At 41.0% G+C, this 16,552-nt stretch overlaps 1 protein-coding gene across 2 annotated transcripts; it reads right to left on the bottom strand.

Annotated features, from left to right (window-relative positions):
* Positions 1 to 507: 507 nt before the first annotated feature.
* LOC127374763 (rab11 family-interacting protein 5) lies at positions 508 to 15,101 on the bottom strand. Of its 2 annotated transcripts, XM_051420333.1 has the most exons (6): positions 13,976 to 15,100; positions 11,096 to 11,625; positions 8,867 to 9,467; positions 5,742 to 8,243; positions 4,143 to 4,278; positions 508 to 1,856 (listed from the first exon to the last, which is right to left on the bottom strand). In XM_051420333.1, the coding sequence occupies exons 1-6, from the start codon at positions 14,353 to 14,355 to the stop codon at positions 1,596 to 1,598; spliced, it is 4,410 nt and encodes a 1,469-aa protein (XP_051276293.1). In that variant the 5' UTR covers positions 14,356 to 15,100; the 3' UTR covers positions 508 to 1,595. The 2 variants fall into 2 exon arrangements, with proteins under 2 accessions (XP_051276293.1, XP_051276294.1); XM_051420334.1 differs by lacking the exon at positions 5,742 to 8,243 and having other exon boundaries at positions 13,976 to 15,101.
* Positions 15,102 to 16,552: the final 1,451 nt, after the last annotated feature.

Raw genomic sequence — 16,552 nt, 5'->3', positions numbered from 1 at the left:
TGCTGCTGAGAGTGAGTGTACAGACAGCTTAGTATAAACAGGAAATGGACCAGCTCTCCCTGGGTCTATAAACAATAGGCCTGCGCCGGTATATTATGATTTAGTGCTGAAATGAATGTAAATCAGCGTTTCACAATTGTAATCAATGGTTAGAGAGAGACCAGGGAAGTAAAGAAGCACAAAGGCAACATTGTTAACATTTGTTATAAATGCAATAGACTTAGTTTACAACAATATTACCTCTAATAAATCAGATAGGTGTATCTATGTCTGTGGAGGATTAATATCTCTAGTGAATTTGCAAAGCAGAGGACAAGGTTCCTGCTGAACCAGCAGGTTTCCACGCAAACTGTGTAGTAAGCAGTGCTCTCTAGTGGAGAGCAGTAAGCATTGCTGCAGCATACATAACATGCATACAGTGTGTAGGATGTCATGGATTAGTCTCTGCACTCTCACTGAGGTCTGCTTAGTGACAAATCTACAACAAAAGGATCTTAGAAACGTGGGTTCATGTGCACTTTATTTTATTACAGTACAGTACTGCGGTCATGTAAAGCATTGCAAGTAGCTACAGTGGTACTAGAGTGATACTAGAGAATATATTATCATGACAAAAGTATTTTATAGAAATAACTTACAATACGCTTATTTACTGCATTGATGCGTTGTTATTTCTACAGTAAAATGTTGCTCAACAAATAAAATGCAAAAATGGACAACAAAAAATAAAAAATATATTAAAACATTCTTAATACTTTAGCGCGTAATAAAAATGTGATGAACACAGTATTTTGTACAAATGAAAAACAAAACAAAGACACAAAGTGCAAACATTAAGTCTTCATCCTCTTCAGTCTTTTCTGGCACACATATGAACATTGTTTTTTACCATATAGCAATGTTAATGCAGAAACATCTCTCTTTATATTATTCACATTGCGGCGCAGCATTTTATGATGTGTTGCTATTTTTGTAGCATTTCTTAAAGCCTACCTGAAAATATGTAATTAACTCAAGTTAACCCTTGTGCATTTTGTAAAACAGTTTCAGTTGAAAATCTTGTGTCAAAATGTTGTTTTTGCAATTTTAAGGGTACTTGAGCTAACATCATATTTTGCTAGAGGAACTACTTAAATCTCCAAAAAGCACATTAAATGCACTTTCAGAAAGTGTTTTTGTCTAGCCTGTTTATTTATTTTATGCATGTGTGAAAGCAGTGAGTTCAATGTTTAAATTGACAACAGCTGACTACCTTAAATTATTCTAGTAAGCATGGGTAAAACAATAATTTGCATCCGTTTTGATAGAAGCTATTTCACATAGTGCTTTGTTCTGTTTTCTGTTCGTGCCAAATTGGGATAGTAACCAGCATGCATGTTTGGTAATATCGTGTCAACATCAACAGGGCAGTATTAGCAGTGAGAAGACCTGGATGGTTGTGAGATCAGATTTTTGGAGTATTTATTTGACTGCCTCTAGAACAATGATTCCCAATCTTAAATAACAACCCTGTGTTTTGCACCTCTCTTGTGGAAACAGTATTCTAGAGGATCATACATCACGTGCAATACACCATACACACACTAGCACTGTCCTCACTTGTGTCTAGTGCGCACTTGAAGCAGCGTGGGCGTCTGCTCCATGATCCGCAGTAGAAGATTATCAATATAGTCCTCCAGATCTCGAACTTGTAACTTGACCTTTTTAAGCTCAGCCTCACATTTGTGCAGCTGCGCCTCCTGCTGCTCAGAGGCTGCCTGCTGCTTCTGCATGTCCATCTCCTGCTGCAGCAGCAGGGAGATCAGCTCCATGTTGGTCAGGTGCTGGTACTGGGCCGAGTTATCCACTGTCACCTCCTGCAAGAGAGAAGGAATAGGAACAGTACATGTGTAGGCCAAACAAACTTACTATATGTGTGTGTGTGTGTGTGTGTGTGTGTGTGTGTGTGTGTGTGTGTGTGTGTGTGTGTGTGTGTGTGTGTGTGTGTGTGTGTGTGAACCTACCACTGACTTGCCAAGAGTTAGATAAGAAGATTGATACCCATGTCAGATGTTTCCATTTAATATGAGGCTACAGACAGGCGATAGTTAGCTCAGCTTAGCATAAAGACTGGAAGTAGTGGGAAACCTAGCTCAATCGAAAGGTACACATTAGTTTTTGTACAGACTAAATTACCGAGATATAACATGATAATAAGTGAGCTTTAGAGGTGCTGATAGACAGATTTCTCCTTGTTCCCAGTCTTTATGCTAACCTAAGCTGACTGTGTCCTGGCTTCAAATTTAACTTACAAATGTGAGCGTGGTATCAATTTTCTCATCTAACTCTCGTCCAGAAAGGAATGAGCGTATTTCCCAAAAGGCAAATTATTCCTTTAAAAGAGAAATTGTGATTCAAATGACCGGCCTACTATGATATTAAACGGCTGACATTAGTGCGTTGTGGGGTGTTGCAGTGGTAAAAAAATTATGCGAGTCAGTGGAAACAATGAAGTCATCAGAACAGTGAATTTATGAATACCAAGTGCACTGCTGGTGTTCATAAATGCTCATGGAAGCATTAAATAGTCTATGGACCTAATGGCTTTTGTAATTTAGTATGACATGTTAATAACTTAATTATTCTGCTGTTTGCACACAGTGAGACTCACACAGTATTATGGGGAATTTCTGAAAATTGACTGTGATTTTTGGATCCAGTTTGCCAATTGTTGACGACAAATGGTAATTGAAGTCTGCAATCTACAATTTAATGTGGGAACACAATTCTTCTGGCTCAATCGTTTTCGGGTCAAAATATAATGTAAGCAAAAATAAAATCTGGTAGTTATTAAAATATATGAATGTGTAACCTAAGAAACTAACAGGCATGGTACAAATGAGTTATCCTATTCAAAAACCAAGTAACCCCGTCAGAATTCACCTCAACAATTACTACAAAGTGTAATACATAAAACAGTTCATATTATTAAGTAGTTAAAGGTAATAAAAACTAATTTTTAGGTTAGACTGATAGGGGCAGGCTCGTTTCTCCCTTAACTGTCTTTTAACAGCATCAGAATTATGCCATATCACCTTATTGGTGACATCCAGGTACAGAAACAGTCCCAAGTGTTAGAGAAAGACCAGAAATATAATTTTAGGATCTGAAAACTCTTATCTGGGCCAAAGAATTATGTCACACTTGAGAAGAGTAATGGGATCAGCATTTCTCTCCCTAGTGTTGAAAGTAACCTCAGTCTAATAGGGAGTTGGTAGGTAGCAGCTGCACACTTTCCTGCACTGGTGGGGGAAGTATTCAGATCTTTTACTTAAGGAAAAGTACTAATAACATACTGTAAAAAACAAAAACAAAACCCTGTTAAGTAAAAGTCGTGCATTGAAAATGTACGTAAAGGTATGTACATATAATCAGGAAAATGTAAATGTATTAAATTAACTATTTTGTATGGGACTGTAACTAATGCTTTCTTGTCATTATGGATTATTATTATTATTAATCTGCTAATTATTTTCTCCATCAATTGATTGATTGTTTGGTTTATAAAAATATTATATATAGATATTATATATTATAAAAAAATAGTGAGAAAATGCTGTCACTGTCACACAGAGAGTTGACACTTTCACAATGATTGTTTTGATCATCAAAATAGTTAGGCCTACCAATCAATTATCTGTCAATCTACTAATCAGTTAATTGACTAACTCAGCTGTACTGGTATATGCAGTTTAATTTATAACAAAACATCATATTTTATAAGCTTTTTATATGTTTTGTATGCAATAATCTTAATTTGTAAAGTAACTAGTACAATTTTCCCTCTGAAATGTAGTGGAGTAGAAGTACAAAGTGGCATGAAAAAACACTTGAGGGACGTATAAGTACTTCATGGCAGTAATAATACTCAATCACAAAGTGTGAAAGGTGCATGTTAAACAACTTAAAACAAGAGTATGGGTAATACCTGGCTACATGTAACTGTAGTGTGATGTTTTCAAAGTCACAAAATTTCCTACAAATATACTTATTTTAGCTGCATCAGTAATAGTACACAACCCACAACTGTATATGGAAAGTAATAAAGGGTTCATAAATGTGTGGGGTTGTGTTTTTATTTCACATTGTTTTACATTCAGTACCTGACTCTTCTCAGGTTCTGCTGCAACCTGGTGGGCGCCGCGTCCAGGGTGGATGGTATACTTAAGCTTCTCCAGAACCGATCGACCCTCCTTCTTTTCTGACTGGCTGGAGGTTAATGGCTTCACTGGATGAGGTCTGCGAAGTAAAGAGGTCAGCACCAGTATTTCAACACAGGTATGCTGTAAGTTTACTGTAAGTGCATAACGCTTTATTAATGTTTAATCTTGTGCGGTCAAATGATGGTAAGTTACTGTATTACCTGAAAAAGCTCAACATATCAAAGCAGATCAAAAAATCTAACTCCTCACTCTGTGAACAAATAGTAAGCAATATAGATTTATACATTTAAGTACCATCTACTGATCATTGAACATGAATACCTGCAGATATGATTCAAGTTTAAACAAGAAATCTGATTAAATGCAAGTGCAGTGACTCGCTTGCTGCTGGAGGATGAAACCATCTTGAGAGGGAACACAGGGTTGACTGTACCACAACAACAAGGCATGTGGATGTTTAGAGACAGAAAGTTAGAATAAAAACTAGAATTCAATTTAAAGCTACTTTGTGATTACAGCATACGGAAAAGCTGGGTTTCTGAGATAACACTACTTTTTTTTTCTTGTTGCTTTTATTCTTGATACAGTCTAAAATGAGACAATTAAATGGACTAACTAACTCTATGGTCTTGTTTCCAAGCGAACAAATGTATGAGAGCACACTTCTTTTCTAAATATTAAGTCTTCTCTGAATATCTTTCATTCTTTTTATCACTGAATCCTCTCCCCCCACAATGGTGCTCCTGACTGTTTCCTACTTATTTATGAGTGTACATCATATTGTCGCTGTCAGGTGGAAACCTTGCATATCCAAAAACTGTTACTTTTCAGGAACCCAGTGTTTTTACAATAATTTAACATGGCACTGTCAAAGTCAGTAATGGTTGTTATATACTTATATACTTATATATACTTACTTACTTAATACTTTTCATTGGTTAAATATTTGTAAAACTCACAGCCAGACGTAAAGGGTGACCAATAGCATTGATTTGTGGAAAAAAATTACAATGACAAAATATGTAAATACAAGGTTTCCGCCATTGAGCGACAATATGCACAGGTATCACCCTTTTATTCTAGTAATATATTTAAAAAAAAGAAGGGAGGAATGAAAGTTAGCTTTCACTTAGTACGTAGATATCAGACTATCTGGACGTAATGTATCAGGTGGCCAGAATAACAGCAAAACTAGCTAAATTTAGGCAGACCAAAGTGTAAGAAAAACAACAGAATTACAATAACCAACAAGGAACTGAATAATGAGATGAATAACATAAATGTGAAGCAGAGCCAAGAACAATGCAGCAGGTATCATCCAACCACTTTGGATGATGAAAAAGACAGAACTTAAAAAAGGCATAAATGCATTCAACATCAAACAAGCCAGGCCAACAGTAAACAAAGCAACCAGAGCAATTAAATTAAAAAAATACCATTATGTGTTTTGTAGTGTGTGTGGAAATCCTGTCTGTTACTCCAATGTACTACAGCTTGTAAACACCTACACATGTCATATCCTAGAGTGAGGATTCTCACCTGCTCTCCTGATGGGGCAGGTTGCTAGCTGGCTGTGTCTCCTCAGGCAAAAGTGAGTGCCGTGCATCGACCAGGGGCTGGTCAGTGGTGAAGGTGGTAGAGGAGGAGGTGTAGGGGGCCACAACCAGAGTAGTGCTTCCTCCAGCACTGGGCCCCATGCTCGGGGGATGTATGGAGGGGCAACAGAAAGGGGTAGGGTGGAGCGTAGCCTGTGCATCAGCTGACAGGGAGAGTGCACAAGGGATGGAGGGAGAAGAGGGTTCAGGCTCCTGCAAAGATTGCCCAATCTTTGACTTTGAGGGGGTTCTCGTGTTTGGTGCTACTTTTGCATGGAGGTCTTCAAAACTGATGTCAGAAGTTTTTCCTGTTACACAATTTTCTGAAAGAAGAGGCATTGAGTTGTCTTTTGCAGACATTTGTGATGCTGAATTAGAGTCATTGTGATATGTTTGGTCTTTGTCTGTGCTATCTCCTTGCAAATCGGTCTGTTTATTAAATGCCAGTAATGTAGAAAGAGCTGATTTAGTGGGCTGGTATGACAATGGTCCTTCACTGACTCTGGAAATATTTTGAACGAGAGACAACAACTGCTCAAACTCTCTGTCTCCACTTTTGCGTTGGTTGTTTGGGCTGCCACTGCTGTTCTGTCGGGATACTCCTTTTGGTCTAAAACGTGCACTAACCACACCAGGAAATGACTCCTTCTGATCAAGTGTGCCTATTTCAGCTTGTAGGTTTCCATTATCATCAAAGTCCTTTTGTGTCTTTTTAAAATCATCAACATGTTTTGGTATATCTTCTCTGGATTCAAGATCAAGTGGATTTTGAGACGACAAAGCAAGAATCTCTCTGGGGTTACCACGCGGTGCTACGTTATTTAGTTCACATGGACAGTCTTTGCAGTTCTCTTGGCAAACTGGAGAGACTTTGCACAGTTTGGTTGATGATGACGTTATTTCAAAGGAAGAGTTCATCTCAGGTATGTAGGTGTCCTTCAAAGTGAAGATATCCTGAGGTGTGGTCACTGTCTCTGAATGGTAAGCAGCTATCAGTGAATCTTCTGGCTGTTGAAAGGTGGCTCCAAAACTGTTGATGCCTTTGCGAGTATCAACTACCTCTGATTGCGAAGAGCCATCGGAATCAATAAAACTGAAATCTGAATTATTCACATTCATGTTCAGATCTCCTAAGGTTAGTGAAAAAGAAACATTATTGTTGATGCATGTCGTTTCAGGTGGATCAGACTCTGTCTCCTCTACTGGACCGGTTGTAAAATCTAGTACCTCTGCGTCTGGCTTTGTGGGAGTCGTAGATGACAAGTTCAAAAGGTTTGCAACAGATATCTCACTATTGAGAACCATTTTGGGTCCTAAGTTCAAAGATGTGATCTTATTTTCAGAAGTTTCTTCAGCATTCACGGGTAAATGATGAGTGTTTACTTTTGGTTGTTCATAGTTTCCTCTACATACACGTCCATACAAGTCTTGCTCAAACAACATCCCTCCCCAGCAGTCAGTTTCATCTTCCAAAGGTTCATATTTGAACTTTTTAAGCTTTTCTTCAGACACAAAACCTGGTGAAGTAATATTTGTGTATGGTTGTGAGTTAACGCTGAGGGAGTCAGAGGTCTCGCTGCTTGTGTGAGCGTCTGGAGATATACTGTTTCTTTTGCATTCTCCTTCTCTTCCACGTTGCAGTGAGGCCACGCCGGTCTGTGAGAGGAGGTAGGCTTCTTTATGGACAGCCAGTTCTTGACCTCTGTGCAGCCAGCCGTCTGAGTAAATTTCGTTCACTGAATTTCTTAAAAATCTCCGTGGAGGCAAAGGTGGAGGCTCCTCTTCACATGTTTGCAGCTCTTGTGCATGATTATTGGTGTTAACTGGAAGGTATGTATGTCTATGAGATAAAGGTGAACTGGTTCTCAGCTGTTTTTGAGGAAGACCGCCTTTAGGTGAGTTGAGCCTGCTAGAGGCAAAAGCATCAAACGAGTCATCCCATTCTCCGCCACTCTCTGACATGGACCGAGGGGCGGAGTGGTTAGGGGAGTTAGGTGTGGCTGCTTTGGGTAGTAATGCAGGGAGAGATATCTGTCTTGCTACTGGCCTCGGGCGCTCCCGCTTTATGAAAGCCATATTTGTAGCATTACCGTCATGAGCAGGGCTGGCTGTGCAGGGCTGGGAGGGCAGAGTAGTGTAATGAAAGGGGGATGAGCCGGAAGAGGAGCAAGGCGCAAAAGGAGGGGACCTCTGTGACTCTTCAGCTACAAGATCCTCAAAAAAGGGGTTGCGTTGAATACGTGAGGGGAAAGGGTTGGACGGGGAGATGGGGGTTGAGGAGGGAGAGGGAGAGGGGGTGAAGGGATTGGTGTGATTGTTGTTATCAGGTGAGATATGACCGGAGGGGGAGTTGGAGGGAGAGGAGCACTGAGGGGGTACAGGGGAGCGAGGAGGGAGGGGAGGGGGTACATCTGAGCTGCTTTCTACCTTAGGAGAAACTTCCAGCCTGTAGAGGAAAATAGGGCACAATAGCTTAGCTTAGTTAATGATGTGCCAGGTTACCAAATGGGGAACATCTTTCTTACACAAACAGAGAAGACCACAACAGGGGGACATTTCTGTTACCTTCAAAACTCAACTAACATCAGTAAATATAAAACTGGTCACATGAAAGAATTATGAAAACGGTAAAACAAATGTAATCAAAAAAGCAAAGCACATTTGCAAAATAATCAAGCAAAAAAATAGTGCATTGTAGCCACCCAAGGCCATTCAAGATCTGCATTGGTAGCTATTCTACATGGAATGAGTCTTGTACTTCCTTTTGTGAGAGCATTTTTCTAAACCACAGTGATGTTGCATCTTTGAGAGGGAAACGTATTGGTAAAGAAAATGGAAATGCTGGAATGCTATTTGTGGAAAATATAGCGTGAGGTAATGATACAGCATGGTCGTAAAATGGAGAAAAGTAAAATCAATTCCATTTTCAAATGAGCAGTGAGCAGGGCAAAGAATGAATTCAGGACACCCAACTGAATACAGGCCTCGCATATGCCTGTTGTTGTGTCTGGATACACTCATCAAACACTGTGGAGCCCAGAGGAAAGCCTATAAATGACCCCAACTCACCTTGGCTTGTTCTGGGAGTCACTGGAGCCAAACCAGCCTCTGAGCCTCCCCTCAGATGCCGCACCAGCCTGGTTCAGGTCTGACTTAGCTGGGAGGGACTCACTCCTCCCGCCAGAGAATAACGTCTTTCTTAACTTCCTCCCTTTGTCAGGTGAATCAGCAGTAGAGGAGACGCCTGGCTGCCCTGGTTGACCCCCTATCTGACCATGTTGAATTGGAGGAGACGATGCCTGAGCTTCCTTTTCTTCCTCCTTTTCCTCTCTCTTCACCCTGTCAAAGGACCAGCCTCGGCCTTCGGCAAAGGAACCTTTGTCTTCGCTTTTCTTGGTGAGGTTCTGCAGGGAGCGAGAGAGCGGGGAGCACTTCTCCAGCAGGACCAGCTTGGACGGGTGGGCTCCTGAGCTCTTTGGAGTGGATGGCTCGGAGTCGTAGACATGGCTTCCATTAATACACAAGGAAGACTTGGACTGAGTCATGGTCTGACCCTTGAGAGACTCCACTGCAAGATTTGTTCGAGGGAAGGCTGTTGTGATCTTACTAGCTTCGTCGCTGAAGGCTCGTTTGTGCGTGAGAACCTTTGTGGTGTGCTGGCTGGTCAGCACTGTTGGAAGGAAGGAAGAAGGTTATGAAAACAAAATCTAATGTTTCATCTTTTTTGTTTGATTGTGGGTAAATCTGAGAAAAGACTTATAGTCTTATAGCAGTAACAAGGCCACTTAGGGTGAGTGCAACAAGCTCTAAACACAACAGTAACATACAGTATTTATCACGGTTTGAGGTTGCTGTGGCCAACATGTTACCAACATTTGCCTATTTACACATCCAGAAACATTGGTATAGTCTATTTGACTGTCCTTCACCAACAAGTCACTATCTTTGTCTGTCTGTCATTTTGTGTTAGGCAGGTAGTGTAAAATTGCTTTATCAAAGCTTCTATTTTTGCTGAAAGCAACTGCCTGCAGCAGCTGGAGTCAGGTTTAACGAAAGCGCCAAAAACAGTTGTGGGCAGTAAAACCAAAACAATGAGCTGAAAGATGCTAAAATTCATTGGAGCCGGGGGGGAAAGCTTAGTCGTGTGATATTTATTATCATTCTAATGATATATTCTTATCATCTAATTTTTTATGGGGCTTTTATTGCCTTTAATCAATAGTGACATCCAAAGAGTGACAGGAAAGTAAGGAGAGAGAACGGGGAAGACTCGCAGCAAAGGACTGCAGGTTGTAATCGAACCCTGGCCGCTGCGGCGAAAACTGAGTCTTTGTACATCTGGTGCGCACTCTACCAGGTGAGCTACCAGGGTGCTTCAACTTGTGTAATAATTCTCTGTAGACCAATAGCGACTCCTTTCACATTATATGTAATAATTTGAGCCATTGTTAAAAAATATCTGTTTTTTGCAGCTTTGAAAGCTGTATTCCAAAGTAGAGCACCACTGATATATTGCTAGTGCCGTTGTGAGCTGACAAGTAACAATAAATTGTAGTGGGCCTACAGTGCATTGTGTAGTTTTCCAGCTCAAACCTAAAGGGAGTGCACTGCAGATTAGACAAACAGATACAATAACATGGAAATGAAGAAGGAGCAGATATAACATTTTCTGGCACCTGCAGTTGGTTTCAGTTGAACATTCTGTTGCTAGTAGCAACTGCGACCGACACAGATCTATGGCAGTTCAACTGTCACTGTTACGTCTGCCATTTTGTCAAAACTGTAACCGAACAAATATTGTCTTTCATCTTCTCTCCTTGTTGGAGATTATCAGTAGTGTTTTGGCTGTTTTGTGACTGTAATTTGTTAATTTGGGTTTTTTACAATCAGTTTGACTAAGCTAGTCCTTAGCTGTCTGAAGCTAATGTATTGCTAAGTAACTGTTAATTTACTGTTGGGCTAACTGTTGTAATATTTTTACTTTGTGGACTCGACATCTTAACTAAGTTACATTAATTGTTGTGTTCTTTCACTGGTGATAGACTACCATTATTTGAAATGTGTTTAGTTTTACTATAGGCCTATGACCAAATTCTCTTTTTTGTCAGACCTGAACGCAAAAGACTTATGGTTTATTTATAATTTTCTCATGATATTTGTGGAGGTTGTCCTATTTCTTTCGAGAGAGGTGACCCACCTCTGCTGTAAAACACTGAGAGAAACCATGATTCGTTATCAGGTAACACCAACAGTCACCAGCCGTCATGTCATACACATAAAAACAATTGCAAACCTTACCTTTTTTTGCTAAATCTGTCTCTCCATAATGGGTGTCCACTCTCACTTTGCTAGTGTAGATAGGAGAGCTGGGGGGGTCTGACAGTAGGTCCAGACTGGGTGGAGGGCCGGGGTTATCACTGGTTATGGAAGACACACTACTCTCTGAAGCCAGCGATGAACATGACCTGGTGTCAGATGACTTGCGCAGCCTTCCTTTGAAGAAATCTTTCACCTTGCTCCTCTTCTCCTCGGCTATCTCCACATCTGGTGACTCCACCGCCCCTCCGCTCACCTCTCCAAACGGCTGCCCTAGGGTTCCTGACAGGGCAGCGTACCGGCCTGGCACAATGGCCGAGGAAGACTCCACATCCCCCCTCTTCCTCCCTGTGACCCGATCCTTGAGCTTGCCAAACGCAGAGCGAGGTTTGTCCTTCATGGTGAGGTCGAACATGCTGGCTGTCATGTTGTTGCGAGTGAACTGCACTGTTACCTGAAGTTCACCACGTTCCTTCTCCTTCCTCCCTGCCTTAGAGTTGAGTTTGAACCATCTGGAGCCACAAAAGAAAAAAGGGACAGTCAACATCCACACTGTGACTGTGTCTTATATCACTGCTTTAAATAAATACGTTACATTAGCAGGATATCCGAAGTGCAATGCTGTCTGTATAAAGCACAAATCAATGGTTGTGTGTGTGTTATCTAACCATTCTCCAGGACAAAAAAAACGAGCAACAACAAAAACATTGACTTCCTTTTGGCAGTGCTTTCCACATATTACATAATCTGAAAATATTGCTCAGGGCATTGTACCCAAAATCTTTGACAACAAACCTGAAAATAGGAAATCACAACCCACATTCCTCGAGGTCCACCGACCGATGTGCATGGGCAGTGTAAGACATGGGCAAAACTGTATGAAGACAACCAATTAAAAACCTCCCTCTGTTCCCGCCTCCGAGATCCTCAGAGTGGACCAGAGAGCATGTTGCAGAGCCAAAACTAACAGCAGTGTGAGTTTCACTGAGCGAAGAGAAGAGAGAGGGCGGAGAGCCCACAATTAAAGCCAGATGTGTTTTATTGCTTTACTCTATTCTGCTCTTCAGTGTTGATAGTGGAAATGTTACTGGTGAGTTCTGTTGCATCACCTGTGACACAGCTGAGGACTTCAAATACTCTGAATATCATATAAAGTTAGTCATACAAAGATTCATCACAGAAAAAAGATTGTGTAGTATAGGATGTCAGTCGGTCAGAATTTAATGAGTCTTTATGCATTTAGGGTTCAAATGTTGTTTCATCCTGCTAAACACTAAAAAGGTATGATATAATAAGAAAAAGAAGACATTTCCAACATAATTTTGGGTAAAAGGTCAGAAATGTTGAGATGAATGGTTTTGTTTTACAGGAAAAAAAGACCAGTAATAGTCTTTTGATTGAATTAGTACTGCCTTTAATTTTTAACAAGCGTAGATAGGTCGGCCAGAGTTCATTCTCCATGAAGACCATGATGACACAGAGTCATTTGATGAACTGGTTCATGACATACAGTACATCACTGTTTACAAAACTGAATGAGGTAAACGGCGTCAGCCCTGTTGGAGCTCTGTGGCCTAATTATAACACATTGCATGACTACAACTTTTCATATTCCCACTTCAGATCTGAATGTAATGGACAATCTGTCACTCCTCCTCACAACCTTGTTCTATTTATATCTTTGCATCATACCAAGTTCTGCAGGTCAAACACTGCTAGATAAAGTAACATTGTGGAGTCCCATTTCCTGATCACTGTTGTTTGTTAATAATTTAGGTGCAAGAAGTACTGAAAAGGGATATAGTGCCCACCAGCCTTTAAATTAAAATCTATATTTTGCTCAATGCCAGCTAGAACTCATATAGCCTACTATAAGAGGTATAGTAAGCATTTGAGGACACATTTAGAGCTGTAATTGAAATGGAGGATGTGCATTTTTTCAGCCTAAAATCCTCACTTATTCCCCATTGGATCTAATTTTCTTGATTTGCAGTGCATTGTGGGAACTGCTGGCAAAGTAGCCTGGTAAAGGATTTCAGTCTAGAGGGCCAGGATGTATCGAGGGTACAGGCTTTAGTAGTTGATGTGATTTCTTTGATGAACTTCCGATCTACTATCCTCTCAGTGACATCAGCGGTAGTGTGATGGGTTGTGTAAACACGTGGATGATAATCAGTATGAGGAGACTGTCAGAGCAGGTGGGTGGAGCAGTAATAGGCTACTGAATGACTTACATCATTTGAATGAAGAACTACATGAAAAGTGGTGAGTCATGCTTTAAAGTTGATTAAATAACCTCACCCTGTCAATGTAAGCACATTTACTCATTTAAGTTCTGTACCTCAGGTATTTTATGCAACTTTATACTTATACTCCTTTACATTATACAGTATATACACTACATTTTGGAAGCCAATACTATTTAGTCCACTACATTCATTTGACATTAGTTAACTAATGTGATTACTACTTACTTTGCAGGCACAAGTTATCAATACAAAATATAAATCAGCTAATAAATTATTATTTATTATTATGGATCAAGCTGGCAGTATACTTGAAGTTAATTATAATGCAGTGATATAATATATTATTCTGAAATGGGCCATTATGGTCATAATGAGAACTTTTTGGTACTTTAAGTGTATTTTAAATAGGATTTTGGATGATGAAGACTTGCAACAGAGTATTTCCACTCTGAGGTCCTGTATAAAAGGAGGTCTGAATACTTTATTCCACCACTGTATCTATCCTAGAGTGACACAAGAACATGCCACATCACTTGTAGGCTATATGAGCAGTACAATGACAAACCACACGGCTTGTCGTGCAGGCTATCATCAAAATTCAAACACAACGTACTCATCTCGAGGACACATCCCGTCCTGAAATATCCTATCGAGAGGGATGACAGCTTGACCGAGAAACACGTCCAGTCCGATGAGCACCCGGTGCATGACGGTGAGGACCAGATCCCCGCTCCCGGGGGGGTAAGCGCCCCGGCCACCGTCCTCCAGGATCCCCGGGAGGAGCTCGAAGCAGCACTCCTCGTTCCACTCGGGCACCTCCGCCTTCTCCACCAGCCCGGTGGTGTACTTCTCCTTCCCCACCTGGATGATGGTGTAGAGGTAGCGGCTGCCGTGCTTGCCCTTGGTTCGCAGTCCTCTTGCGCGGAGGACGGTGACATTCACATGAGTGGGCACCCATCGCTGATCATCGTCCAGATCTATCAGTGACATCATCTTGCACCGCTATACACACACACAGTGGCTGCCTATGTGTCCTTTATGATCGTAGTTTCACTTCTTAACAGCTGATTGGGAGATCATCCCCTTGGCGTTGAGTTTCCGTGCTGCGCAAAAACACCTCTGCAGAATATCTCCAAAGTCCCCCCCCCGGAGCCTGTGAGGGTTTACCCGAGGTCAGTCTTCAGACAGCAGACCAGGCCTATATGTTCAACTTGAAGCTCTGCATGCCATTCCCCCCAAATTCAATCAATGCAAACCAAGTTATGCGAGCTGCGCACTGAAATCCCCCCAAAGTCCGCGCTCCGTACATTGTCGCATGACATCAGTTAGTTTACTGTCCGAAATCTGCTCATTGTGTTCACGGCCCGCCCTCCTCTCCACAGCAGCAGGCCCGCATACAGCGAGAGAGATGCCGCAGAATTAAAGAGAAACACCCAACCAAAGCTTTATCAGATACTCCGACACTCGCAGCATGCAAACACTGGCTGCTGTACGCGGAGCTGCCCACTCACACTGTGGACATGTGAGCAGTGGAGAGACACTCAGGAGCTTGTCCTCGTATGAGACACTAGAAAATTCGGCCACTGGAGTTTCTGGGCGGAACCCTCCGTGAAAAGTACATTTTCCTCAATTTTTAAAAAAAAAAAAAAGAAGAAAGAAAATGTGCAGCTCGTCCTGATTATTCTTTGAGAATTACCGTTTCCAACAAAAACCTCTGGAACAATGTGTAACCACGTGCAGCAGGCTATTGGTGCAAAATGTCGAGATAAAATGTCGTTGCACAAATTAACTGGATTATGTAATTACAATTTGTTTAATTGAGCAATTGTTTTTTTTATTTTAACCATTAATATACCATCAAGACTGATCTCTTCTTTCTAGTTTTTACTTTATTTTATTGACACATTTCCGTGTACTATCCTCGCTGTCGCGGACCTGCGCAAACACAATATTACAGTATAGTCCTTTTTTTATATATTGGACGGAGAACAGCTTTTACTGCTGGACTTCATCAGGTTCACTGTCATTCTTGCAACTACAATGCCATCTACTGGAGCTCAGTGACAAGTCAGTGTGAGGGGAATCAAGACAAAGAGAGTAACTACATACTGTCACACAGACATATATGGAAGCCTCCCAGGTGGAGGTGCTGTACTCACATCCTGTTATTTCTCTCTAACCTAATATAACATTACAAATCACCCGATTCCTTCAAATGTCTGCTGACCTGATGCAGTCATAATACATACAGAGATATTTGTTTCACACAGGCCTTTTTCACAGCAGACATTTTGACTTGTTAGAGTAGGAAAGTCACAGGTGTTTCTAATACTACTAATGATGGCTGTGTGTTATTAAGACTTGACAGCGTGAACAGCACCAGCATCCTGAAAGTGAATCAGTGTAATGGAAGTAGAGAAGGTAGAAGACATTGCAGGTGTGAATGCAATATGCAATGCAATGAAAAGTTGACATTAAACTGCATTGCTGGCTTTAAAAATGAAAGATGTGGAATATTTTAAGGTTTCTTAAAAAGCTGACACTAAACTGAATTGCTGGCTTTAGTTTGTCTGAATAATGGCTGCGAGCTGCTGCTCGCTTTAATTTCACACATTACTGCACTGTTTGCGCAGGAACCTTACAGAAATCTAACATCCAATTTCCTTCACTGGATTTGTGAACAAAAAATATACTTGGATTTTATTCAACTTTTGTTCTTTTTTTGAATACATTAGATGACAAAGGCTTTAATTCAGTAAAACAGGTGAAATGAGCCTGTGGTACCGCTACACAACCAGTGTGGTGAGTTTCCACATCAGTGCCCCAGAAGTACATGTGGTTGGAAGCCTTGAGCTCTTTTCTCTGCTACTCTAAGGTGTTCCTGCCCTCCATGGTCGAGGTATGGGGGGGGGGGTGTTAACAATGTCACTTTGTTTGTGTAAACATTTCATTAAGTCTGTGAATATATCCAGGGCTGACATCCCTGTGAGTGTGTGTCCTTCTCACTAAAATAACCGGTGTGAATGTCCGAACATGTTGTTTACAGCCAGTGTACGTCGTAGTAGTCAGTAGCCTACTGATTGATTGAATGCATATGTGAGTGACTGTGGCCGACAATAATCAGAGGTTGGTGATGTTGTTCATGCTAAACATTTCCCTTTTTACCAATGTTTGCACATAATGTAAATAC

This window comes from Dicentrarchus labrax, unplaced genomic scaffold (genome assembly GCF_905237075.1).
Source record: "Dicentrarchus labrax unplaced genomic scaffold, dlabrax2021, whole genome shotgun sequence".
Taxonomy (NCBI): Eukaryota; Metazoa; Chordata; class Actinopteri; family Moronidae; genus Dicentrarchus; species Dicentrarchus labrax.
This window is presented reverse-complemented; position numbering and strand designations above follow the sequence as displayed.